The 27,009-nt window shown below is 36.4% G+C and overlaps 1 protein-coding gene across 1 annotated transcript; it reads right to left on the bottom strand.

Annotated features, from left to right (window-relative positions):
* Positions 1–21,315: 21,315 nt before the first annotated feature.
* Positions 21,316–26,212, bottom strand: LOC106157898 (uncharacterized). Its single transcript, XM_087018512.1, has 6 exons — positions 26,055–26,212; positions 25,228–25,354; positions 24,622–24,867; positions 22,404–22,646; positions 21,826–22,068; positions 21,316–21,575 (listed from the first exon to the last, which is right to left on the bottom strand). Exons 1-6 carry the CDS (start codon positions 26,086–26,088, stop codon positions 21,494–21,496), a joined length of 975 nt encoding a protein of 324 aa, XP_086874638.1. The 5' UTR covers positions 26,089–26,212; the 3' UTR covers positions 21,316–21,493.
* Between the last annotated feature and the right edge of the window lie 797 nt (positions 26,213–27,009).

Raw genomic sequence — 27,009 nt, forward strand, 5'->3', positions numbered from 1 at the left:
TCTCTGAGAATTGTTTTGAAGGTAAATACTGTTGGAACATTTCCCAAGTTAAATTGTGCAAACATGTTTGATACATGTAAATATTATGTTTAGAAAAATAAATATCATTGAACGGGATTCCAGGGAAAAATAAAAAGAAGATATATTCCCCAACATACTATCTGTCCCCTATCGTAACCCAGTGAGATTAAATACACAACATCGCACAATGCACAGTAAACATTTTAAGAGATTAACGTGTATGTTTTTTTTAAATATTAGTGGAACAAGTTGTACCCCCTCAAAACCCGCATACTAGTACCTGTCTCTATCAGTGCCACTTGCTTCATTTGTCACTGATCGCTTGTTGGTGCATGTGCATGTAGACGGTCGGGGTCTCGCAATTACCGTATAGGGGGTCCTAGAGTCAAAGTTTTAGATATCAAAGAAAGAACATTGCCTTATACAGGTATATTAAGGTACCCAGAGGGCAAAATGTGTTGTTTTAACATTGAAACAACGTTGAACCATAACGTTGATAAGACGTTGGATAAACATTGAATTTGAAAGTTGACTCAACCTCAGATAACAACGTTGTATCAACGTCGGATAACACAATTGTATCAACCCCAGTTGTTAGACAATATTCTTGCATGAAAAGACATTGAAATATAACCACATTTAAATATAACCGGAGGGTAGGGTATAAAAGTATGGCCTTTAAGTTAAAATTTCCAAGGTTTCGATAAATAAATAAATAAATATATATATATATATATATATATATATATATATATATATATATATATATATATATATATATATATATATATATATATCACCGTTCCATTTATATTGATAAAGTTAGCTACAGTATTGATAAACAAAGTATCACGTTATCAACAATTAATATTTTTAATATTTTAAATTACAATCCATGTCTGCAAGGTTGTGTCAATGACCAAAATACAACGTTGAGTCAATTATGACGGTGTTTCGACGTGGTTGGATGAACGTTAATTTACGTTGAATTTAGATAGATCAACGGTAATCCAATGTATCAACCTGTTTTCAACGTTGATCCAACCCGACTATGCCTGCTGGGTAATGAAATCAAAGATAAAATGAACGCGAAGAGTTAATAAATATTTGTTTAAATCCGCAGATATTCTTTAAAAATAAAAAAATGGCCTGCATTACTTTGAATTCATAGTTCAAGGCATTAATAAAATTCGAATAACTATGTTTTTTTTTTCATATCATTTACCAATCCTCATAATACTCACCCCCAATCACTTAATTTGTAACCACAGTCTCTCCGACATCCCCCGCCACAAGCACAGCCGAAAATATTGCAACTCTGATACCCGCAATATGGAGTACCCTGGAATGACAACAGCACTAAGTTAATCTGTTCAACGTTAGGTCCATTTTTCCATTCCTTTTTGAATGAGATATTGCCTGATCTACGGCCGATATTATGATAATTCTGTGTTTGTGTGGAGCCGGGACATGGAGCAGAATGGTTTTAAAGTACTGCTACTGAAAAAAAAAAACATAATTTATGATGTGATTTTTGTGTTAGTGCAACTGAAGTTGATGATGGTTGCAAATAATGATTATTCACTAACTTAGTCTGAATGAGTGAATTTAACAGGGAAGTGAAAGCACTCGGAATATAAAGAACTGATGACCACAAAGATAGCATTCGGGACCGGAAACGAAAGAACTCTGTGATGTCGTTGGCAGCATTCTCTCTGTGGTGATCCACCATAAAAGGTTGCCACTTATTGTAGACTCCACCAAATTTAACAATAAAATAGCTCTTTCACCATGCTGCCGTTTCATTTCCCAAGCACAGTTAATATGCGTTCGTTCGTTACTTAACAACAGTAAACCACTGGTGGATGTAATCATATGAAACATGGAATTGCAAATTAGCTGACTTACAGCGGTGCAATCTTTGCAGAAACCTCCTTCAACTGCTTTGCAGCAAACCGCCTCTGTTTCTTTAATAAGAGAAGCTGTTAGACATGCTGCCACCAGGATGCCAACTATGGAACCGACCATATTCTGTAATTACAGCCGGAATACTACATATGTACACATATCTATCGTTTAGTCATTGGAAAATGCAATCATACAATGGAGGTAAATGTTTTTCTTCATTAAATGAATACATTATTCACACAATACTAATAATATTCTGATTGAAAACTGCATGATTCGTTATGTCTTAGTGAACAGGAATACCGATGTTTGCAATTGGCATAAATGATCTCTTTCACATTTGCAAACCACATGACAAAATATTATCATTTTTTTATCTTGTCATGTGGACATAGTAACAGGGAGTGAATCCCCCTTTCTAGTCTTCATTCTGCCTCTTACTAAATTCTACGTTTTGCTATAGTCGTCCTCTAAACCCAAAGTATGGCTTGCCAATTCTAAATATACATAACTTTCAGTTTTATCTGCCCTGTCCGTGTTCCCCTATTGGTAACTCCTAATGAAGAGAACTTACCTTTAATGAGCACTTCAGCTTGACGGCTTCAACCAACCCTAAAAGATCCCCTTGCTTCTAGTCTTCACTACGACGAAGAGTAGAATGAGACAACTGAATGATGATAGTCCAATTATATGTTATATTTAGTGGCACAATTGAGTGGTGATACAATCATCCTAAATGCTGGTATCCTTCGGAAAAACAAACTGTGACTTTATTTATCAGGTTGAAGTACCATTTGCATTATCTGCAAAATAGTGGTCGCAAAACCAATTCAAACCGTTTTTGCGCAATTAAGTGTTTTATTCTCTCTTTTCTGCACCAAGTCTTTATTTTTCACATTATAGAATAGGGTTTTTGCCTATAAATGATGCCTTTTGTTCGGAAAGCATTGATGTATTATTTGCATTATCTGTAAAATAGTGGTCGCAAAACCAATTCAAACCGTTTTTGCGCAATTAAGTGTTTTTGTATTTATCTTTCTTTTCTGCACCTAATTGCTATTTTTCACATGATAGAAAAGGGTTTTTGCCTACTTATTGCCTACTTATTTTGCCGACTTATGTACTTGGGGATTTTATGGTAAAAGGTCCACTTTTTCAGAAAACGACCCCCCCCCCTTTGAAATTGCTGGTTACGGGCCTGAACCTTAAATAGATTTGGTAATATGCAGCATATCTATTCATGATTTTTAAACCTTTCTACGAAGTGTTCACAATGCTTTAATATTTTGAGAGCATGGATTTAGACATATTGTTAGTTTGATACGTGTCTCTGCGGTAAATTTGTGTTTTCAGCTGTGTATTGACAGCATTCCTTTACTTAAGCATTATTTTTTTTCGCCCTCTCGCACCGATTTGGGGTCCCCAGAGGATGTCCATCCATAAAAATAAAAAAGTGTGGCCTTAGCAAGATTGATGGTTTTTGTTGAAGAGCTTTGATGCAATATTTGTAATTATCTGCAGTATAGTGGTCGTAAAAACACATTCAATAAGTTTTTGCGCAATTAAGTATTTTTGTATATTCTCCCTTTCCTGCACTACCATGTGTTAGTTGCCTTTTCAATCGCGAATATGTACTGTTAGTGTCGAAATTGCTTTTATCCAATATGAATATTTACTGAGACCATTTTCAACAATAGACCATTATTAAAAATAACATTTTACATCTTACGTCTCACATGTACATTCTGGAACTTCAATTGCGTTCTTAACTCTCATGTACCGATACGGAATGGATTCCAAGGATCAGATTATAATAATTAAAGTCTCCATATCTAGGTTATAAAATGGATAAGTATCACTAGTATCAATGACACATGAAAAAAAGTTAATCGGATTACTATCCTGTGGTACTGAATGGCGATTATGATGATAATAATAACAGTGATGTTTATTGCTTCTAAATTAAACTTTAATTAAATTAAATTAAAATTATTTGGCGTTTAACATTGCCGATCTTATCAGGCCCAGGGAAAAGGTTCGCCAGTCCTCCAACAACCCAGTTAAGTTATTTGTGACTTTTGACAAATTACAGTCCCACTGGAAAGTCTTCTTACAAAAAGGCCGCATGGTCTCCCAACCCTGCCCCTGTATGATCGAACAATAGAGGTCGCATGATAATTACAGGGTAGGGGAATGGGCAAGTAATCCTTATAGGACACCCAAATTAGTCGGTTCAACGAACACGCTCTGCTCCTTCGTAATTGCGTCACTTAAGTTTCCATATTATAGCTGATGCAAAGAGAGTCCTTCATTGTGTTTCTTTAACAGGAAATTGCCTGTCGCGACACTTTATGGTCTTCATTTTCCATTTGGGCTATTCCATTAGTGTCTCATTTGATGTTTTTAAATCGCACCTCTTGTTCTCGGAGGCCGATGATACGCAAACGTACATAATCGCTAAGAGGCATCTTGGAATTGTGATGATTTAGAAAATATGGGTGTCGATTTATACCGTTCACTAAGCAGGTGACACGATGCACAGAAATCAGTGATATAAACATGTCATATTAAACAAAATACTTACTGGCCATTTAGGAAGTCCAGATAAACAAACAATATTGTTGACACGTGTTTGTTGATTGATAATTAGGTCAAATTGAATAGTTTGGATTGAAGAGCGTTAACATTAATTTTAGAAGTAGTGATTATGTAATAGTCAGAGCTTACTCATTGTGTTCACCCACCAGGAATAAAGCTAACCTGTACTGATTGTTAATTAATGTGATATGACACGTGCCAAACAGTGAAGTTAACCCGAAAGATTGTAATCCAGCTTTTTTAATTTATTTTCTTTGATGGTTTTAAGTATGAAGAAGGATTTTGGTTAAGTTTGGAGTTTAGATCGTAAACATTAACTATTTTCATCGTTTTGAATTTCATAGGTTCATAGTTAATATTAAACAACGAAAGAGAAGCATTTGTATCAAAATTAAGGCTTATTTCTTTAATAATATTTTACGCGTGTTTAATTATTATTCTTCCTACTTTGTGTGCTGCTCCAACAATTGACAAGTCTTTCTGGAAAAATGCATTCAATCCATAACCATAGCAAATAGTAATATAAGGACCTACTATAAAAAATAAAGTTCAGTCGTGTTTATAGTATATGTATATAGCAATAACGGTTTGAGGCCTAATAAATATAACATGCACAAGTACAAGTTGTGTCTCATTTGATCTTTCATAAATTCATTTATTCAACTCTATGTGAATTCAATCAATTCATAGCTAAAATGGACACGAAAGTTACTTTCATCACCGAATGTTTTCGGTTAAGTCACTTTAAAAAAATCATTTTTAGCAAGTTCTTTTACTTAAAATCTCCGTAACGGAGTAGAGAGATCAAAGTAGAGTGTAGCCACCGCGAGAGCCACTCAGCGAGCTAGGGTTAGGCTCTTTTGTTAGCAGCAAGTAAAACACGATAATAACCCGATGGGGCAAGGTATGGTACTATTGTTAACAGAAACCCAACAGCGCATGGATGACAATGTTATTTACAGGCCGTATGAACAACACGCAACGACCCGCAGAGTAAGTAAGGGGACTTTCCGGCGGGTCTGTACGAAATGTATACATGAACATTATGATGTCAAAGAAATATAGCAGCAAGGATAGACAGGAAATAGTGATCAAATGATTGGGAAAGATATGCAGCAAACTAATTTGACCTGGAGAAAAATCATTGTATAATTTCTATGTTGATGAATTATACTTTTAAACATTTATAACTATTATTGAAGAGAAAAAAAGCATTTAGTTCAGCCTCCCTTCAGGCAGCGTAAAACAATTCACAATCAATGTTTTAAGTTATATTTTTAAAAATAAATAAATTAAAATAAAATTGTAAAGGCAGCGCAACCGACGCTAAATTTAAGGAAACCCGCATTTTGTGACCGAAGTGAGGCTTCTTTACTTTTCGTTACCAGTGAAAGCCCCTGTTTATTTCCCGATACGATTCTAGGACAATTCCCCCCCGGACAATTCCCCCCAGGACAATTCCCCCCAGGACGATCCCCCCCCCCCCCCCCCGAAGAATATATATTTATATACAAATATAAAATAGAAAGTGTAAAGTTTAAAACATGTAATCCATTTTATTAATATTTTTAGTGTCAACAAACTGAAATGGTGCTAAACAAGTAATCTCTCTAAACAAAAGATTATCAGGATTTCTTCTCAACGTTATACTAAAAAAAAAAAAAATTAAAAAACGCCAGTGGTGATCGAACTTTCAAAGTTAATTAAACGTTTCAGCAGCTGACAGATTTCTATTTGTGACATCTGTGAAATATGTGGCCTTTTTAGGGTTTAGAATATTTTTTTATTTACCATGATTCCCAGGAAATGAAACTTCGATACGAAAATCTAAATGTGGGGGACCCTTTGGTAAACAAACATAGTTTCTAATCTGTGTACTAAATATTTTCAAGATCGTGCCTGTGACATTATTCCGAATGATAACTGAATATCATATAACGAGGTACAATCGAACTAATGTGAATATGCCTCGACTGAAACTAGCCTTCTATAGAAAGAGGCCATAAGAACCGGATCATCTTAGTTCTTGGCCATGGCGATGGAATCTCCATCCATGCTTCTTTTTTCGATCATAGCATCCCTGGAAATGTGATCATCTCTGAGACAGAATTGTTTTAAAAGTAAATATTTTTAGAACATATTCCACGTTTAATTGTGCAAGAATGTTGGATACATGTGTATTTTATGTTTAGAAAAACGTATTGGATGGAGAAAGTAAATATCCTAGAACGGGATTCTAGGGAAAAATAAAAACAAATATATTTCTCCAACATACTATCTGTGCCTTATCGTAACCCAATTGAAATACACAAAAAGCACACAATGCAGAGTGAACAGTTTAAGAGATTTACATGTGTATATGTTTATTCTGAATATTAAGGGAACAAGTTCTACCCCCCTCAAAACCCGTATACTAGTACCTGTCTCTCTCAGTGTCCCAAAATACACTCATTGGATCATTTGCATCATTTGCTTCTTCTGCCAATGATCGTTTGTTGGTGCATGTGCACTTCATCGGAATGTTTCCATAAGATGCTACATATCTGAAATTTTCACCAATATATCGAAGATAGCACATATACAGGCATATTGAGCAAATGATATTTAAGTGAAAAAAAGGCAAATAATTTTCAAATCTTTTTTAACCTGCAATTATTCTTTTAAAATTTTGGCCTGCACGTACTGTCAATGTGTAGAAAACGAACGTTAATAAAATTCGAATTACGAAATGTATGTTTTTTCCCCACAGCATCAACAAATTCTCATAATACTCACCCGTGACCACCTAATTGGTAACCACAGTCTCTCCGACATCCCCCGCCACAAGCACAGCCGAAAATATTGCAACTCTGATACCCGCAATACGGAGTCCCCTGGAATGACAAAGGCACTAAGTAATTCTGTTCACTGTAAAGTCCATTCCTTCAATCGTTTTTTTTTAATGCCATTTTTGCTAGATCTACAGTAGATATTATGATAAATCTGTGTGCCTGTAGAGGGAGGTTGAGCAGAATGGTTTTAATGTACTGTTTTGCTACCGAAAAGAACAGATAATTTATATTTTTACTTTTGTGTTAGAACAAATGAAGTTGATGTCGGTTGCAAATAATGATAATAATCACAAAATCATTCTAAACGCATGGGTATAATAGGGACGTGGAAGCGCCGGGAATATAAAGCACTGGTGACCGCAAAGATAGCATTCAGGGCTGGAAAACGGAAAAAAAACTCTGTCTTGGTGGCAGTGTTCCATCCTCTCTGTGGTGATCCACCATAAAAGGTTGCCACTTATTGTAGACTTCATCAAATTTAACAAAAAATTGCTATTTCACAATGCTGCCATCTCATTTTTCAGATAATATGCAATTAATAAAACATGCAAATATCCATGTCCATTTGATAATTAACAACAGAGTGGTTTAGTAAACCAACGGCTGATGTATCCATATGAGACATAGAATTGCAAATTGGCTGACTTACAACAGTGCAATCTTTGCAGAAACCTCCTTTAAGCGCTCTGCAGCAAACCGCCTCTGTTTCTTTAATTACAACAGCTGTTAGACATGCTGCCACCAGGATGCCAACTATGGATCCGGCCATATTCTGAAATTACAGACGAAATACTATATATATATTTTTGAAATTACAGACGAAATACTATATATATATATATATATATATATATATATATATATATATATATGATGTACAAATAACTATTGGGGATATATTGGAAAATGCCATTATACAATAGAGGCAAATGTGTATCTTTATATAATGAATATATATTACTCACACAATACAATTAGTATTTCTGATTGAAAACTGCAGGAGTAGTTATAGTGAAGTGACTACAGATGTTTGGTAAATGATCTCTTTCACATTTCTTACACTCTTTCACATTTCTTACAGTACCGTATTGCAGTCCACGTGACAAAATATCCTTATCCTTTTTATCTTGTCATATGGACATAATAACAGGAAATAAATCCCATTTTCCAGTCTTCGTTTTGCATCTTACTAAAGTCTACGTTTTGCTAATGCTTATCTTTTGCTTATGGGGTCATTTAATTCCCCAACCCAAAAGTATGGCTTGCTAATTCTAAATGTACGTGATTTTTTACCCTTAAAGAGCACTTCGACTTGACGAATGCAACCAACCCTAAAAGATACCCTTGCTTCTAGTCTTCAATACGACGGAGAGCAGAATGGGACGACTGAATGATGATAGTCCATTTATATGTTCTATTTAGTAACACGATTGAGTGGTGACTCAATCATCCAAAAATGCTGATATCCTTAGTTAAAACAAACTGTGACTTAATTTATCAGGTTGTTTTTTGACATACCATGTCAGACATATGCAGTTCGGAAAATTTAGAGGTTTCCGTTCTGAAAAGCTTTCATGTATTTTTGTATTATAGTGGTTGCAAAAAGTAAAACATAAAAATGATGCCTTTTGTTCGTAAAACTTTGATGTATTATTTGCATTATCTGTAATATAGTGGTCGTAAAATCAATTTAAACCGTTTTTGGGCAATTAAGTATTTTTGTTTTATTCTTTCTTTCTGCGCCAAGTCGTTATTTTTCACATTATAGAAGAGGGTTTTTGCTTATAAAATGATGCCTTTTGTTCAGAAAGCGTTGATGTATTATTTACATTATCTGTAATATTGTAGTGGCAAAACCAGTTCAAACCGTTTTTGCGCAATTAGGTATTTTTGTTTTATTCTCTCTTTTCTGCACCAAGAGTGTCTTAGTTGCCTTTTGTGTATTGTGACTATTCCAAGCAATTCTGCAACATTTAAAAAGTAATGACCACCAGTGTAAAGACTGCGCTATTTGGCGTGGAGGACCGTGATTCGCGGTTTATTGATCGCGTAACCAGTGAAATATTTTCATCCATTATTAAAGATATAAAGTGTGGCATTAAAGGTGTAACATACGTCTGGCTGTCAAATTCCTACCACGGTAAACGTACAGGATCCAGCAGTGAAGGAAAAAAGAAATTGCTACTCTGATGGAGGAGGGTATACCGTGTAGATTTCCCTTAATTATCTCAGTTCACTTAATTATCTCTGTTCAACCCAAAGTGCCTTAATTGCTTTTCCCATCCTGAAATTGTGTTGTAGGGGAGAGCAGGGCTAGTTGGACCCCGGGGTAAGTCCCCCCCCCCCCCCCCCCATCAAGTCTCTTTAATAAAGTAACTTTAAGATGCTAAATTATTTCATTTGGGCTCACTGCCAACGCTTTTTTAGCACTATTGGATACGGTCACTTTACAAAATACAGTGATCAATACTTTTACCCCATAGTTACTTTGTCATAAATTGAGGGGGGGGGGCAACTTACCCCGAGGGCCAACTAGCCTCGGTCTTCCCTAACTGCATGCAATTCTGAGCAATAAACGGTTATAAAAAATAAGAACACTGTCTTAGCTGTCTGAAATCTGTGGTTTTATGATAATGTGTTTAACAAATTACAAAAGACAGATTTCAGAAATAAGAGCCTGCCTCCATGTCTTTTGTTGTATTATTTTCATTAAAAATCACCTTGTTTAAAGGTTTTTGGCAACTAAATTTATATGTTTAGCAAGATTGGTGGTTTTGCAAACCAAGGCGTTATTTTTCACATTATATATATAGAGGAGCGTTTTAAGCTATAAAAGGACGCCTTTTGTTTGGAGAGCTTTGATGCAATATTTGTAACTATCTGCAGTATAAAGGTAGTAAAAACCCATTCAATAAATTTTTGTGCAATTAAGTATTTTTGTTTTATTCTCTCTTTCCTGCACCATCAGTTTGCTAGTTTCCGTTTCAATCGCGAATATGTACGGTAGCTACAGTGTATTCTCACCAACAGTGTCAAAGTTGCTTTTTTCTTTCGTCGTGAATATTTACTGTGACTATTTTAAACAATACATCATTGTAAAAAATAATATTTTACGTCTTATATGTACATTCTGGGACTTGTATTGCGTTAATTACTCGGTGCTGAACCGATACAGAACAGATTCGAGGGTCAGATTATAATGATTTCAGTCTCTATATCTAATCAATAAAATGGATAAGTATCACTTGTATCCGTGCCCCATGAAAATAGTTAATCGGATTACTATCCAGTGGTACTAAATGGTGATGATGATAATAATAACAGTGATGTTTATTGCTTCTATGAACCTATATTACCTACATTATACAACTAGTATTTTCGATTGAGGGGTATTTTCATACCGTAGTGAGTGCAGATGTTTAGTATTACCATATATGATTTCTTTTGCATGCGATTTTTAAAATACCGTACGTATTGCAGTCCATGTGACAAAATATCACTGACCTTTCCATCTTGTTACGTAGACATAGTAACAAGAGTCGAATGCATTTTCCAGTCTTTGTACATGTTTATAACGTATGCATATTTTCTTCAGGTGGAATTGGATCGGTTGTAAGGCTAAGGGATCTGTCTCTCTGGATTTCTTAAATCTACAATACGCTACGATTTGTATTGAATGTTTTCCTCCGTTTTATGGTTCTAAATGTACGTAATTAGCCATTGTATCTGCCCTTCCCATGGTACCCTATTGTTAACTCCCAATAAACAGAACTTACCCGTAAAATGCACTTCCACTTGACGAATACAACCAACCCTAAAATATCCCCTTGTTGTCTTTGTTACTTCAGAGAACAGGATGAATGTAGTGATCATGTGATATATACTGATACACCAAAAACTGAGTGGTAATACAATCATTCAAAAATGCTGGTAGCCTCGGTTGCTTATTGTAATTTTGTAAAGGAAAGCTAGTGGTTTTATTTTCCAGGTTGCCTTTTTCAAAACTATGCAAAATCATGTGCAGTTAGGATACTCAAGTTCTGGATAGGTTTAATTACTTTTATTTATCATAGAGATTGGAAAGCACTATTTTCTAAATAGCAAATGAAACTCTGATCACCAGGATAGGGCACGTTGGCATACAATATCAAATAATCACCTACTCTGCGTTAAAATATTTTTTTCATTGCGCATAAGTACAATGAGAGCTTCTCTGTACAGGATGCAGATTCCTAAGGTAATACAGTACAAAGAAACCGATCAAGAATGCTTTAACCTTTCTCTGCATACTTCTCTTATTTAAAATAAACCACTGCCTCAGTAGTTATATTGGATTAGAATATCTTGGTCCTTTCAAAGAAACCTCATCTCCAAAGAGGATTTGTACCATCTTGAAATATACTTATATTGTTTATAGTGGGTAATTTATTTTCCAAAGATGGTAAAGATCACTTTTTTGTTAGCAACTATCGTGGATTTTACAATGTTTGTAGCAACTTATTGCATTATTGGGATATCTTCTCCAAATACGATATTGGATAAATTTCTTATCCCTTGGATTACTATCATGCTGTTTATCCAGAATATATATATATTAAACTAAACCTTCGAAAGCGTAACTTAAAGGCCATACATACAGCTAGGCCAATAAGACCGTTCACAGTAGGTCACGGTCAGTGCGACCGTGACTCCTGATAACCCCCACGTGGATAATAACAGGGCAAATAGCGACAGTTTAAGCTGTTAAGTTATAAATCGTAACCATCTCGGACTCCCCGCTGTCTACATCGTGTCCCGTCAAGCAGCCTGTGCAATCATACGCCCCGCTAGTCCCAAGCATTGTTCTGGTGTAGAACGGCACGTGCCCTTTGTTAAGACATGGAAGACTAAATGTTGGGTTTAACCATGGTTCAAGCACTGACGATATTTCTGTTTATTCACCGCATTCCAAACTTCGTAGACATTTTCAAAAATAGAATTTTGTAATTGAATGAAATATAATTAATTTACCGATGTTGCCCTTTCATCTTAATTTTGGCTTCTAAAGGTGAAACGATAAGATTCACGATAACATGCTCAAGCCAATTGAAAAAGTGAAGTATGAATGAAGGGCTAGATTAATTAGACAGCTTGATTTAGGTTTGTCAACTGCCACATCGACACGCGCTACCTGTGAGCGTGTGCCTTTACATGTACACTCATTAGGCGTTCTGAAATAATTAAATACTTTTGATTTCATAAGTCAAATGTGTTGATTATTACAAAATGACAAAAATGAAATAAAAAATACGTGCAACTAATCACCTGCTGTAAAAAGTTTTAATTACGTGTTTGGTTGAAATTCGTTTAAATTTCAAGTTTGATGAAACAGCGTTATCATAGCAAAAGATGCAATCTTTTCTGTACACTGCTGTTTAGAGTATATACAATTGATTGGTTGGTTGTTAATGTGCACTGTATTTAATGATATTTCTTGTTTATCCCTTGACTTTGAGTGCAGAAATCCTGCTGAAGCGGTGCGAAGTGCATACAATAAAATCGCCCTGGCTCTCTCGAAAAAGTATACCCCCCCCCCCCGCCCCATATTTATTTAACCATTTCGCCTCTTCAGCCCTGATTGTTACATTTAACATCAATAGGAAAGATGTGAATTAAATTTCTTGTTGCTAAACCCAGTGACATTAATATAAGGTTGTTTTAATAGTACATAAAATCGCACCAAGACCTTATTGGAGTACATATATATAATTACACCCTTTACAGCAACCGGACCCCTTAATTGATGTACACTGTACAATGCACGTATATACACTGCAATTGCCGCTTTCACCTCCTTTATTGTTCTGTATGAAAAGAAAGGAAGTTGTTTGAGTTTAGTTCAATAAAGGCAGTCCCTTAGTCCGAGGTGCACAGCTTTTAGCTTCTGTTGCAGATGATTTAACTTAAAATAAATTAATTGATATGCTGCTTTTTCTTTAGGGACTTTTAATTAGGCCACATTTGGAGTAAATATGAAATTATACTTGAAACATCTAAGTGAAATCTATCTTGACGTCCTGACAGATGTGATTAGATAAACGTTTATGTACGAACGTTGCTTAGTACTGTATAGCCAATGCACATCTCCCGTCTCGACACAATGAAGAGATAACTTTGAGGGAAATTGTCAAGACTCTTTCTTCTATCATACCGGTATATTAATTATCGACGGAGACGCACGACCAGAAATTACCTCGTTTCGATGTTTAACGCACTAATGTAGATCAAATTAACCTTTTCAGGTCTATGCCTGACATCACTTAACAAAACTCCAGCATAACATTGATTGCCAAGTGTGGTTGTTTTATGTCGGCGACACCATTTCAACCTTTGTAAAGAGTGACTTACTGCATTTCTTCAGGAATGCGGGCTATAAGCAAGCAAAATGATATACAGTATTTGCCCTTATAAATGCATTTGTATTTAAATATTTAGAATAGACTATTAGTGATAAAGTTGTTTTGAGACTGCCTGTTTTTCAAAATGTCCTCAACATTCCTCATATAAAGATGATAGTTGTAGAGAGAATTGTGCGCGATATATTTCGAGAGGAGAATAAATACGTACGTAAGTACATGTATACACAAGTACAGTTAATGTACGCTGCAGGAACAGGAAAATATTTCGGCGTCATTCTTCAAATATCAACTGTACAAGTGAGTCCCTTTTTGATGCTTTTTAAGTTTCAATACAAGTAAATGACTGTCCCACAGACCAGTTGTACAAATGTTTTTCGATTTTTTCTTAAATATGTATGTTTACATGTGTGGTGTATCAAACTCCATCGCATTAAAGGATGAGACCAGCTTGTGACCACCATTGCAGATAAAATCGCAACTATATTGTAGGGCTTCTTATCTGATGCACGTTTGCACGTTGTAATTGCTCCTTTCGCCCCCGTTATTGTTCTCTCGGAAAAGAAAGGAAGTTGTCTTTGTCTTCAATACGTTTGAGCTTAGGCAGTCCCTTAGTCCCAGGTGCACAGCTTTTAGCCTCTGTTGCAGATGATTTTATTTAAACTGAATTAATTGATATACTGATTTTTTCTTAATGCAATTATAAGTAAGCAACATTCAGAATATATATGTAACAATTATTACACTTGATACATCGTAGTGAAATCTATCTTGTCGTCTTGACAAATGTGTGTATATTTGTTTGTGGACCTTTAACGGTGCTGGAGAGGGTACACATTTGCACCCATCTTAGTGTCATGAAGAGTTTACTTCCTTATCTCTGTAGTGGCGATGCTCTTCATAGTAATTTTTTTAATATCATTCAACTAGAAAAAAGACATTTTCATAAATTAACCAAGGCTTATAAACACGTCCTGAAATAATGATAATGTACAGCGTATTTAATTTTTTTGTTTATTTTTATTGACTTGTAGATTGAGTGTTATGTTGCCAAATACTATTATTTGCAGACAGATATGGAGTGGTAGAGTGCGATAATGGTGGAGTCGTTAGTGTCGACACGTCAAAGTCATACTATCATTTTTTATTTATTCTCTTCAAATTGAGCGTTGGTTTGTGTTTACACTTGTTTATTTAAGTGAATATGCTGTTAATTGTATTTTCTGCTAAACCCGCTTTATATATTCCCGTTTAACTGACGAAGTACAGTAAGTAGATGCTTTGATTTTTGAAGTAATAAGAAGCGGTGCAATATTTACCGAACAGCAATTAGCGGCTATTAATGACATCACGCCTAAATGCACACGCTTCCTGAATAAGACGGTCGCCCTCTGCCTGGTTGAGAGATCGGGACACGCTCTCCTGCAACGCGACTGGCTAAATATCCATTGTTAAACGATCCTCCTACTTCCATTGTTCAAAAAGTGGGCGGTAGGCTTGGTCACGGTGAAGAGTAACCGTGTTCGTAGACACGATCACGGTAGTGAGAACAGATTAAAAAGCCTAGCTGTATATACTCTACATATATTTAGCCATCAAACATGTCCTACTGCTAAACACATCCAGGCTAAAAGGGTGTACCATGCTTAGGTGCAAAACATGCTTACACGGTAGGAGCTAAATGTGTTGAAAAAAATCAGACAAAGCAGGCACTTGGATGTTTTTACAGTGTACGTTGTAATTGTGTACTTGTGTTTTGTACCAAAAATAAAAACATTTCAGGTCATAATGTCTTTTCATGCAAGAATGTTGTCTAACAACTAAGGTTGATACAATGTTGTTATCTGACGTTGATCCAACTTTCAAATCCAACGTTTATCCAACATCTTATCAACGTTATGGTTCAACGTTGGGTTATTGACCAGTGTTTTATTGTAGCTCATCACGGCCACGGAACAAAACGAAGCATATATCAACAGGCATTTCATTTATTTATGTTGTTTTAGGACCTTTCCGTTCTTTTCCCGTTCTTTCTTTCAAAAACCCAGATCTCATATAAAGAATGTGAATGTATAGTCCGATGTGTCGCTACCAACTAACTGACTACCATAATATGCAGTGGTTGAATTGGGTAGTGCTGCTTTGGGCTTGTCGAAGCTTGGCTATGGCGAAACATAGTTCTGGTTTCAACTACTACATAGAACCCTTTGCAATTTTGATTGTTAGTGGTCGGTTTTGCAGTTTGTAAAATGAGCTAAGCAGCATTTTACAAAATTGTTAATTTGTGGTAGAATGGCGCGAAAAAGACAGACATTGCCAGACAGATAAAGATTTTTGTGTCACACGGAACGGTACGTACTGTATGTCTTTATATATCAAATCCTTATTACGCAAATGAATAGTCTTCTATGAATGAGTAGTAAACAAGTAAGAGCAAAAGGAAACCAAATAAGAATGCAGCTGAATATTATTATTCTACGCAATCAGAAGTAATTGAATACGCATTTATAAATGACTTTTTGTTTCTTTAAAATAAATTTTAAGACCGAGGTCAAATTCCCCAAGATCAACTTTGTCTTCAACTGTGGTGATGAAATCGTGTCAATGCTTCTTTTTTCGGACAAAACGTCCCTGGAAATTTGATCACCTTTGAGGCAGAATTGTCAAGTCAATGAACATATATTATCCAACACATTTAATCATTTGGAGCAAAGTGTGGCGTTTACAGTGCCCATATTTATGGTACAGTATTCCATTAAAATCAGATTAAAAAGCATTACCACAGGACGCACACTAAAAACGTTAATAGTACAATGAACGTATAGTCTATATTTAAAATATATTTGGGTTAACCCTTTCCTTGCATACCTGCCTCTATCAGTGCCATTTTATACACTCACTGCATCAGTACCATCACCAGCTTCATCTGTCACTGATCGTTTGTTTGAACATTCACATCTAGTAGGGACATAACCTAGTCCAAATTTCATTCTGAAAATAAATATAATTTATATTTTCCCTCCATTTTTGCTGAAACTTAAAATTATATCTTAAACTTGTAAATGATTTACCATACATAAGTATCATTCATATGATGATATTTAACTTAATGTATTTTGAATCCGTAAATTCAAGACACGTTAAATGCTTGAATGCCAGACAATATTTCTTTCTAATAGACGTACTTTTTATCCCTGTGTATGCCACCGCAGTCTTTTCGACATCCTCCATCACAAGAACAGCCGAAAATATTGCAACTCCCATATCCGCAAAACGGAGTCCCCTGAAATAATGTTGATAGTTCTATTCACCGTTAAGATGTAACTACATGTATGTTTGGGTTGTATTCTCCCACCGGGAACGTTCCCTTATTTAAAATATACCTTTAATTTTACAAACCAGGTATTATTGCATTTCTATTGAGTATGAAATTTAGTACATTAATTATGTACGTGCGGCAAGTGATCAATGAATAAAATAAACATAACTTATTTGTATGTTAGACGGAACACTTATTAATTGCTGCAGAAATACTGAAGTTACTGTTCACAACTGGAAAAAACACATTGGTATTCGCTATGTCCCATTTTTAATGAATATAAGAATAGAAGTTCTGGAAAAGTATTGATGGTCATAAAAATAGTATCTGGTGCTGAGGAATGAATGGCACCCACGATGTTCATCGTGTCAGACCAAGGCCTAGTCGTTGTGGTAATCAACCTATAAGAGGCTATATCATTCTCATGTCAATAAAACAATAAATAATGTTATTTCTGCCATACAGCTACCTATGATGTATCGGCAATCACGGTCAAATCAGACATGGCAGTGAATATCCCTCATTTTAAGATGATCAATTTTTTTTTTTGCATTTCTGAAAATTAGGATGATGTCTGACAATGCCAACAAAGGTTCCCCTTTCTCATTAGTAGAGGAAAAACAGAAGTCACTAGTGGGCTTTATTCGGTCTTAAAGTGCAATTTTAGGTCACAGCAATAGTCTTAAAATCCTTTTAAGATACAAAATTATCTAATATTTACGTAGGTGGTCAAGCAATGTTCTCCCCTAACAATGGAGAATACCTCCCCTCACGGAAGGAGAACATGTGTGGGGAGACGGTTGCATTTCAACTTAATTGCAAATCAACCCAGTTATGATCTTACTCATGGTTTAAGACCATGTAAGATTGTTTGTGATCTGAAATTGCACTTTAAGACCAATCAGGCGCACTAGTGTGTGAACTAGTACAATCACGCTAATTAACATGTACAAAAAATCGTATGTAATATCTTAAAAGAAAAAATAATAATTTCAACAGGCTTCATGACTCCTTACCTTAGTGCAGTCTCCACAGAAACCAAAAGACATAAAGCAACAATCTGTTTCTGTTTCTTTAATGACAACAGCTGTTAGACACATTGCCAACAGTAAGCCAACTAGAGATCCGGTCATCTTCTGAAATGACAGACAAAAATCTGACCATATATTCTATATACAACATAATATTTTATAAAGATCGCGCAGAATAATTATATACTCCGTGAGCAAAACAAGTTTTACCTCTAATGCGATGTAAAGAATGATACAGTAATGTATGTCATGAGCCAATTTATATTACTTCTAAAATGAATTTTCCCTAAAAAACAATAAGGACATAGTAACAAGAGTCGAGTGCATTTTCCAGCCTTTGTACATGTTTATAAAGTATACATATTTTCTTCAGGTGGAATTGGATCGGGCGTAAGGCTAAGGGATCTGCCTCTCTGGATTTCTTAAAACGTATCTACAAATCTGCAATACGCTACGATTTGTAGTGAATGCTTTCCTATGGGGTCAACTAAATATTTTTGAACTCCGTTTTATGGTTCTAAATGTACGTAATTAGCCATTTTATCTGCTTGCCCATGGTACCCTATTGTTAACTCCCAATGAACAGTACTTACACTTAAATTGCAGTTCCACTTGACGAATACAACCAACCATAAAATATCCTCTTGTAGTCTTTGTTACTGCAGAGAACAGAATGAATAATGGTAATCATGTCATATATATAGAGACACCAAAAACTTAGTGGTAATACAATCACTAAAAATGCTGGTAGCCTAGGTTGCTTTTTGTAGTTTTGTAAAGGAAAGCTGGTGGTTTTATTTTCCAGGTTGCCTTTTTTTTCAAACAATGCAAAATCATGTGCAGTTAGGATACTTAAGTTCTGGATAGGTTTAATGACTTTTAGTCTTTGGAGATGTTGGAAAGCACTATTTTCTAAATATCTCACTGTCAAATAAAACTTTGATCATCAGGATAGTGAAAATAACTATCTGGTCATAGCCATTGAAATAAGCTAATGGAGAATAAATTTACGTCAGTTTCCGCCGAACAGCTCAACTCCTTTTCTACTAACAACCCCACTTTACACTATTAGTTACTGGTGTACATGTATGCACATATAATTGTTTGGGGTTATGAGTATTTCTGCTGGCTTCCAGCGCGCAAGCTTTTCCCAGCTGACGAGAAAATTCTGTGCCAGGACTTTGACACTGAAAATCTTATCAGACCCAGCGGAGAAGTTCGCCGGTCCTAAAATAACCAGATTAAGACTGGGTTCCCATACTTAGATCGATCCATCTGGATCGACCTACCTCCCTAGGGGATCACGCTAAAGTGCTATAAGCTCAAGAGGCTTAGGGTGCATTCCCAGATATTTAGATCGATCCAGAGATTTAGATTTAGATCGACCTAACTCCCTGGGGGTTCACGCTAAATTGCAGTCAGCCGAGCGCGCACCATAGTTAATTACCCCCTTACAGCTTTTAGTAGGCGGGACAGACGCTTAAGCCGGCTAAGCTGACAGTAATCTAGAGATACCCCCCACAGGGATAGATCGATCTAAGATCTATGGGAATTGGGCCTTAAATGTCTGTGACGCCTACCGAATCAGCTAGGGGTAAAGATAGGGAAGGGTGGGGCTAGTCCGCATCATTTTCATAAAAATTAAATGAGAAACATACTATTATCGTCAGGCTCCTAGAAATTTGTCAGAAGGAAGGAGGGCGTGATTCATGGTTTCACTTTCGAGATATTGGGGTGTGCGAACTTGCCCCACCCTCCCCTAATTACCCCCTAACAGTTTTACTAGGCGTAACAAACATTTAAATTAAGTTGACAGCAATTTAGTGAGACTCACCAGGGAGATAGATCGATCCAAATATCTGTGGGTATGGTAAGTTAGGATGTGTTTTCACTGCGTGTCGGCACAATGGGACTCCTCTCAAATATCATGTACTCTGGAAATGAGACACAACTGGGTGCAGATTCCGGTAATACGTACACTGAACAAAAATATAAACGCACGAAACTAAAATAGTGAGTTGAAATGGATAACATTGAAATATGCCCAGGTTGATGGTTTATTTTTGAATTTGTCTGTCTCTCTGCTTTTCTAAAATTTGTAAAATCTACAATTTGTAAAGGAAAAATTGTGTTTATATTTCCCAGGTTGCTTTTTTTTTCAAACAATGCAAAACATGTGCAGTTAGGATACTTTTTTTTTTGGATAGTTTTAATGACTTTTAATTATCACAAAAGTTGGAAAGCACCATTTTCTTAATATCTCAGTGCACTGTCAAATGAAACTTTGTTCATCAGAATAGGGAAAAAGCTATCTGGTCATAGCCATAAGACTTGTTGTTATTCATTTTGAAATAAGGTAATGGAGAATAATTTTTCGTCAGTTTCCGCCTAACTTTACACTATTAGTCACTGGTGTACATGGGTGCACATATAATTGTTTGGGGATATGAGGATTTTTGCTGGCTTCCATAGCACATGCTTTTCCCAGCTGACGAGAAAATTCTGTCTGGAGTTTGACACTGAATATCTTATCAGAGCCAGCTGAGAAGTTCCCTGGTCCTAAAATAACCCGATTAAGTTTGAGCGTGTTTTCATTGCGTGTCGGCACAATGGGACTTCCTCTCATGTACTCTGGAAATGAGGCACAACTGGGTTCAGATTCCTAAGGTAACGCGTACATGTAACAACAAACCAATCAAAAATGGTTCATCTATCCGCATGCCTCTTTAATTTAAATAAACTACCAAATCAAGCAAAGGCAGTTATTTGGGACAACGATATATATTGGTCCTGATCTCAAGGAACTTTCAAAGAAACTGCATTTCCAAAGAGGATGTCATTGGGAACTATAGCCTTATCCTAGGACCCATTAGACAACATATCCAACTGGACTAATTTCCATTTTAAAAAATCAAAGACTTAAGCAAAATACCAACTTTTGGGGTGGGTTCAGACAAGTTTAATTTCTCCTCTAGCGCATTCGAACTGTAAAATATTTGCCGACTCCTGGTCAAATACCACCCAGTATCTAGTTGAATTGAAGCCTAAGATTTGAATGCTTTGAGAGATAGGTCCTCTGTTTATAGACTAACTACTGCACGAAGTAAAATTAAGGTGGGGTGAAAGTTGGTCACTGTTCTATAAAATCAGTTGTCTTGAATCTCGATTCTTACTTTGATTCTATACACAAAAACCGAATGCAGATTCGAACATCGTATTGTAAAACATTTATTTTTAGGCTTTTAAATAGATGGCAATTATTATACCCATTCAGTTTAATTATAGGATGAAATGTGTCTTAAGAGAAATCAAAACATGTTCTTTTCAAATCAAAATACGGCCATTTAACGTAAACTGCCAACGCTTGTAAAGATTAAGTTGCGCGTCATTTTACTCGTCCTGACGACAGTGGTTAATGTTCCTGTCCAGCTTCAAGGAAGGTTCTTCGCACCTGGCCTTGACAAAGTCACATCTGGAAATGATATAAATATATTTTAACATTATGTTTTTTGATAGAATCTAAAACTTGCAAAAATTGATCATGCATATTTGTGCGCCGGTGCCATAATTATTTTTTAATAACTGTAAGATGAATTATGCATTTCATAATTTTACAGTGTTTAATGAGAGCACACTACTGCATGTGAGAATATATATAATTATGATTTAAAATTTAAGTATGTAAATTGTTTATGGTGCAAGCTCACGGCGCATTCACTCACCCAGTTGTGTACATTTTCCCGTTACTGGCGCAAAGCCTCGTGGGGCGGTTCAGTCTGTCGGAGCAGCCATCTGTCTCAATCTTCTGGCATATGTCTACGGATGGTCTTGTGGGGCGAGGAGGTCTCGTGGGCGGAGGCAGTCTGGTGACGTTACTGAGCACGTTCACCTGGCTCTGGCAGTGCCTGATGTTCCAGTCAACTCTCAAAGCAGGATCCTCACATCTTGCCTTGGTGAAATCACAACTGTAAAGTAATATAAGTTTATGTTTAAGCAAAATCAACGCTGCTTATGCATACATGCAAACTTTTGGATATTTTGAAAATAGATGACAGACTTATTTGATCCAAATAAATCAAAATACAAATTATCTTATTCATCTCGATACAGTGTACCTGTGAGTTTATGTATACTGGGGTTCGTTGAACAGTAAGAATAAGTGCTTCACGTACACGTTCACATGTGTCTTAATGACTTGATCAGCACTTACAACTGCAAATGAAAACAGTTGCGGTTACGTTTTCAAAATGATTTTTTTTCAAAGGTAATGTTGCAAGTTGATGGCGCTACTTTTACTCACCTGGTTGTGTACATTTTCCCATTACTGGCGCAAAGTCTTATGGGGCGGTTCATCCTGTCGGAGCAGCCGTCCTGCTCAATCCTCTGGCATATGTCTACGGATGGTCTTGTGGGACGAGGAGGTCTCGTGGGTGGAGGGAGTCTGGTGACGTTGCTGAGCACGTTCACCTGGCTCTGGCAGTGTCTGATGTTCCTGTCAATTTTCAAGGTAGCATCTTCGCATCTCGCTTTGAAGAAGTCACAACTGGAAAACAACAGTCAAGGTAACTTCTATACACATGCAATTTTCTTCTCTTCGTTTAGCAGTGACGTAGTTGTTGTTTTCAAAAAGGATTTTAAAAAACGTTTCTGACTCATTTTACCAGAATATTACAATATTATAACAATATACAGACTTGGCATTTAATATGGAATATTTCAGTTTCGAATGTATGCCTAGGTAAAAATGCATCCTTTTTTCAAAAAACTCAGATCTCATATAAGATATGTGAATGGAGAAGTGTGTAGTCAGGTGTGTCACTTCCAATTCACTGAGTTCCAGGTTTGTTGCGCTGCTGCATTATGTAATATGCAGTGATTTAATTGGGTAGTGCTCCTTTGGGCAGGTCAAAGCTTGGCTTTGGCAAAGCATGGTTCTTCCAAAAAAGTATCCATATGTCGGTAACTACTGCATAGAAGAATTTGAAATTTGGCATGCAAGTGGTCAGTTTTGCAAGGCGTAAAATGAGCTATGCACTGCTCCGCAAATTTGTTAATCTGCGGCAGAATGGCTCGAAAATCCAGGCATTGCCAGACAGATAATTGCGCCAAACGAAACGGTCCGCACAGTTTTATAGAGTAATGTCCAGACTGATGCACCTACACAGAGACCACACCCAATGTATTGAAATCTTACCACCAGGGTACAGGACGTACTGTCTGTCGGGATATGTTGTTGCAACTAAACAAAAACCACCCAGTCCGTTCAGAATGAGGGGTAAATTGCCACCAAAACGCATTTTTCAAGGCCCTTAGCGAACACCAAACTGGTTTTAGCTGGTTAGAATACCAGACGACCTCTGGGGAACCCACTGTAAACAGCAAAACATCGCTGTATGTTTCTCTAATGAATTGGGGACCTTGACTGTTTTTGAGTTGAACACTGAAAACTCGTGGCTTTCTTTATTGAGGTCAGTTTTCACCTATACCGCTCAACTTGTCAAAACAGAATTTACAGACATCCAGAAGAGGCCAACAACTAAGCGTGTGCCGCGTTTAAAGTGACTTAGTTCATTAACAGCATCGGTAATTGGAGCGGATACCACATTGGTGCCAAAACACCAATGGTGGTCATCCACGAAAACCTGAACCAGATCAAATAAAGGAATAATCTGGGAACCACTTGACTATCATTTGACAGGGGGCACCTTAGGAACAATTTTAGGTTGCACGGTGAAATTGCCGGTACACACAGAGCACTTTTAAAAGCAGATTACTTACAGAACCAAGGGAATGAACAGCTACCTTGGTCATCAAAATCGCCACTTTTGAACCACATAGACAATATGTGGGTAGGCCATTACTCGCCGAATCAATGACCTACATGTCCTACAACAAAACTGGACCAAATAGGACAGATTTTGACCGATGCCTGGAATGTTATTCCAGATTTAACTCTAAAAACCTAACCCAAGGAATGCCTTGCCCCTTGAGAGCGCTGGTAGCAGACAGAAGAGGTCAAGCGTAACAGCGACCGTTACTGTGACTAGACACTGACATGGGGGTTCTTTGTGAGGAGTAAAACTCTTTTACAGAAAATAATTTGGAAAATATGGAGATCCAAAATATCTCTTTTAATTGTTGTCGTATTACATAGAATAGGCAATGTGTTTTTGTTTGCTTCTCTGGCGAATTCCATTAATTAACTGAAGACACAATGACATCAAAAGGATAATTAAAAGTTATTAAAACCCAATTTTAAGCCTTATTTTCATTTATCAGTCAGCAAAATAGGAAAAAACTGATGAAAAATGATTTGGAAAAAATATTCCATATTAAATGTCAAGTCTGTATATGTATATTTGGAAGTTAATTAATATTTTATGTGTGCATTACACGTGTGCGTGTGCGAAACGGAGGGGTTAATTAGAACTGGGAACGTGCAAAATCTGCTGAAGCTATTGTTTCACAGTTAGAAGGTATATGCCAAGTCTTAGTTGCCAGAAAACATATTTACTCACCCAGTTGTGTACATTTTCCCATTACTGGCGCAAAGCCTTGTGGGGCGGTTCATCCTGTCAGAGCAGCCATCTTTCTCAATACTCTGGCATATGTCTACGGATGGTCTTGTGGGGCGAGGAGGTCTCGTGGGTGGAGGCAGTCTGGTGACGTTGCTGAGCACGTTCACCTGGCCCTGGAGGCAGTGTCTGATGTTCCTGTCCATTTTCAAGTCGTCGTCGGCACACTGAGCGGTGATGAAAGCGCACCTGTCATAAAACACGCAGAAATTCATTAATAACGTTTACAGAAAATAAAGTTCATTACTATTTTTTTTAAAATGGGGATTGTAAAGTATAGTAACGTAACCTAGCTATTTGTTTGTTACCTGCTCTTTCTTTTTTTGTCGTGACAAAACATTCAATTAAAAAATAAATAAGACTAAGACGGTGAAAATAATATGTCACTAGAACTACTGTCAGTATGTGCACATATGTTTATATATATTACCAGTGCACTTTAATTGTAATTAAGCTGATATTTAAGTTAGGGAGAGGAGTTAAGAGAGAGAAAGAGAGTTGAACAATCTACCGCATGTAGTTGTGCAATTTCTAGCGGCCATCACCTACCAGGAAGTATACATTTGCTTATCAGAGCCACATATTCTCAGATTGTTAATTTTCCACCGGTCCTGGCATCCCTTCTCCTCCAAAAGCTGGCAGCGTTCCTCCCTCGACTGCTGGCCGAGGACAGCGCCTATAGTGAATCATTGAAAATTCTGGTATTATTTAAAGAACAGAAATTCCAATATAACAAATGGTCCTGAGTGATGACCATATAACAAGAACAGTATCTGATAATATCATAATTGAGGAACCAGTAAATAATGCATATCGCGTATTTTAGTATTTTAATCCTAAAAAAAGGAATCAAAATTTTGTACCATTTTAGAAGTTGAAAATCCAGCACTTAAAACATTTTCAATGAGATTCGAAAGGAAAGAATGAAAATTGTAAAAAAAAAAACATTTAAAATTATAACTACCAACAATACACAGACACGTTCTTAATACAGAAATTCTTTTTTTGCTTTGTCCATACAGCGATTTCAGTGCAGGGTTGGCCACATCATAACATCAATAGTTACATATGTCTTATATGAATTCAATTTATTTTGCAGTCCCAGACCAAAAAAGCAAACCAAAGTACCAGGCATCACAGAAACGCAAAAGAAATGGTTAGAATTGATGCATATATCTCCTTTAAAGAAAACAAAACTAACAAACAACATCATCCAGATCTTAAAGCGACATTACACCGATTGAGACGGTTATAAATAACTTCCCTTGAACTGTAGGTTCTTGAGAATACCAAGACATGCCTTACGCGGATTACTGGAGAAAATAACCATCAGATGATAGGTTTTTGAGACCAAGTACACCTAGTTTTCATGTTACCTGCTAAAAAGATCACTGCAATTACCACCTTCATGTTCTTGGACGAAGTTTTCTGCGCCAGTGCCCGTCCTATGCCCGCCAGTGACTTATATACGATAATCGCCTCCGTAAAGATTAAGATGTGGAAGGTGCGAATACGACGGCTGCTGCGTAGGCAACGTTATGACATAGAACTAATCCGAGATTTCCGGTATGGGTAAAAACCAGTTGCAACTTGCACCATATATATATATATATATATATATATATATATATATATATATATATATATATATATATATATATATAAAATGGACAGTAGAAGCGTCAACCCTTGAATCAGAGTAATCAAATAATAATTAATAATCAAGTAATCAATAATCAAAGTAGGCAGATATTGAGTACTTATAATGCCTGGTCTACATTTTTTTTGTGAAATTTGATGTTAATAAACTGATACCAGGGGCATATTACACCACAGTCCTTTGTCTTCCCCAAAGTATTGGTTCAGTAGGGGGTGACACTTCTATATATATATATATATAAGCCTCCCCGTGGCCCTGATAGAGGGCTGTACATCAACAAAAGGGGATTCCTATGACAAAAAATGAGGCAATATAGTTGTACCACATGTAGCATTAATGTAATAATTGCAACTAGAAGGAGTTAGGCTCCTGCTAAATGTTTGTGTATATTAAGTCTAGGTGGGCTATTTTTGGGTCATTTTCTTTCACTAAGCAGCCGTAAGCACACATAGTGTCTGATGTTTCACTATGACTTCTTCATACGCTAGATGTGCCCGAGTACAAGTAATCGAAAACACTTCGCAATTTTACTTTTATTTTTATCATATAGAACATTCGTCAGAAACTCATAACAACTGGACTTTAGCCAAAAAGTGTGACAAGGGCTTAAGATAGCAGGGTTGTGCCACTGATGAAATCTCACGGTCTTTCATGACTGTTTTTAACTTGGA

The sequence above is a fragment of the Lingula anatina genome, chromosome 7, assembly GCF_051362555.1.
Source record: "Lingula anatina isolate TDL-2025a chromosome 7, LinAna3.0, whole genome shotgun sequence".
Lineage (NCBI taxonomy): Eukaryota > Metazoa > Brachiopoda > Lingulata > Lingulida > Lingulidae > Lingula > Lingula anatina.

What these genes read in the sequence shown, in the direction of transcription:
- LOC106157898 (XM_087018512.1), bottom strand. Translation starts at nt 26,088, where the DNA reads ATGAAGGTGGTAATTGCAGTGATCTTTTTAGCAG. An exon ending in AAGCAAATGTATACTTCCTG is followed by an intron (nt 24,868 to 25,227) that starts GTAGGTGATGGC and finishes GTTTTATGACAG; the next exon opens with GTGCGCTTTCATCACCGCTC. An exon ending in GGGAAAATGTACACAACCAG is followed by an intron (nt 22,069 to 22,403) that starts GTGAGTAAAAGT and finishes ATTACTTTACAG; the next exon opens with TTGTGATTTCACCAAGGCAA.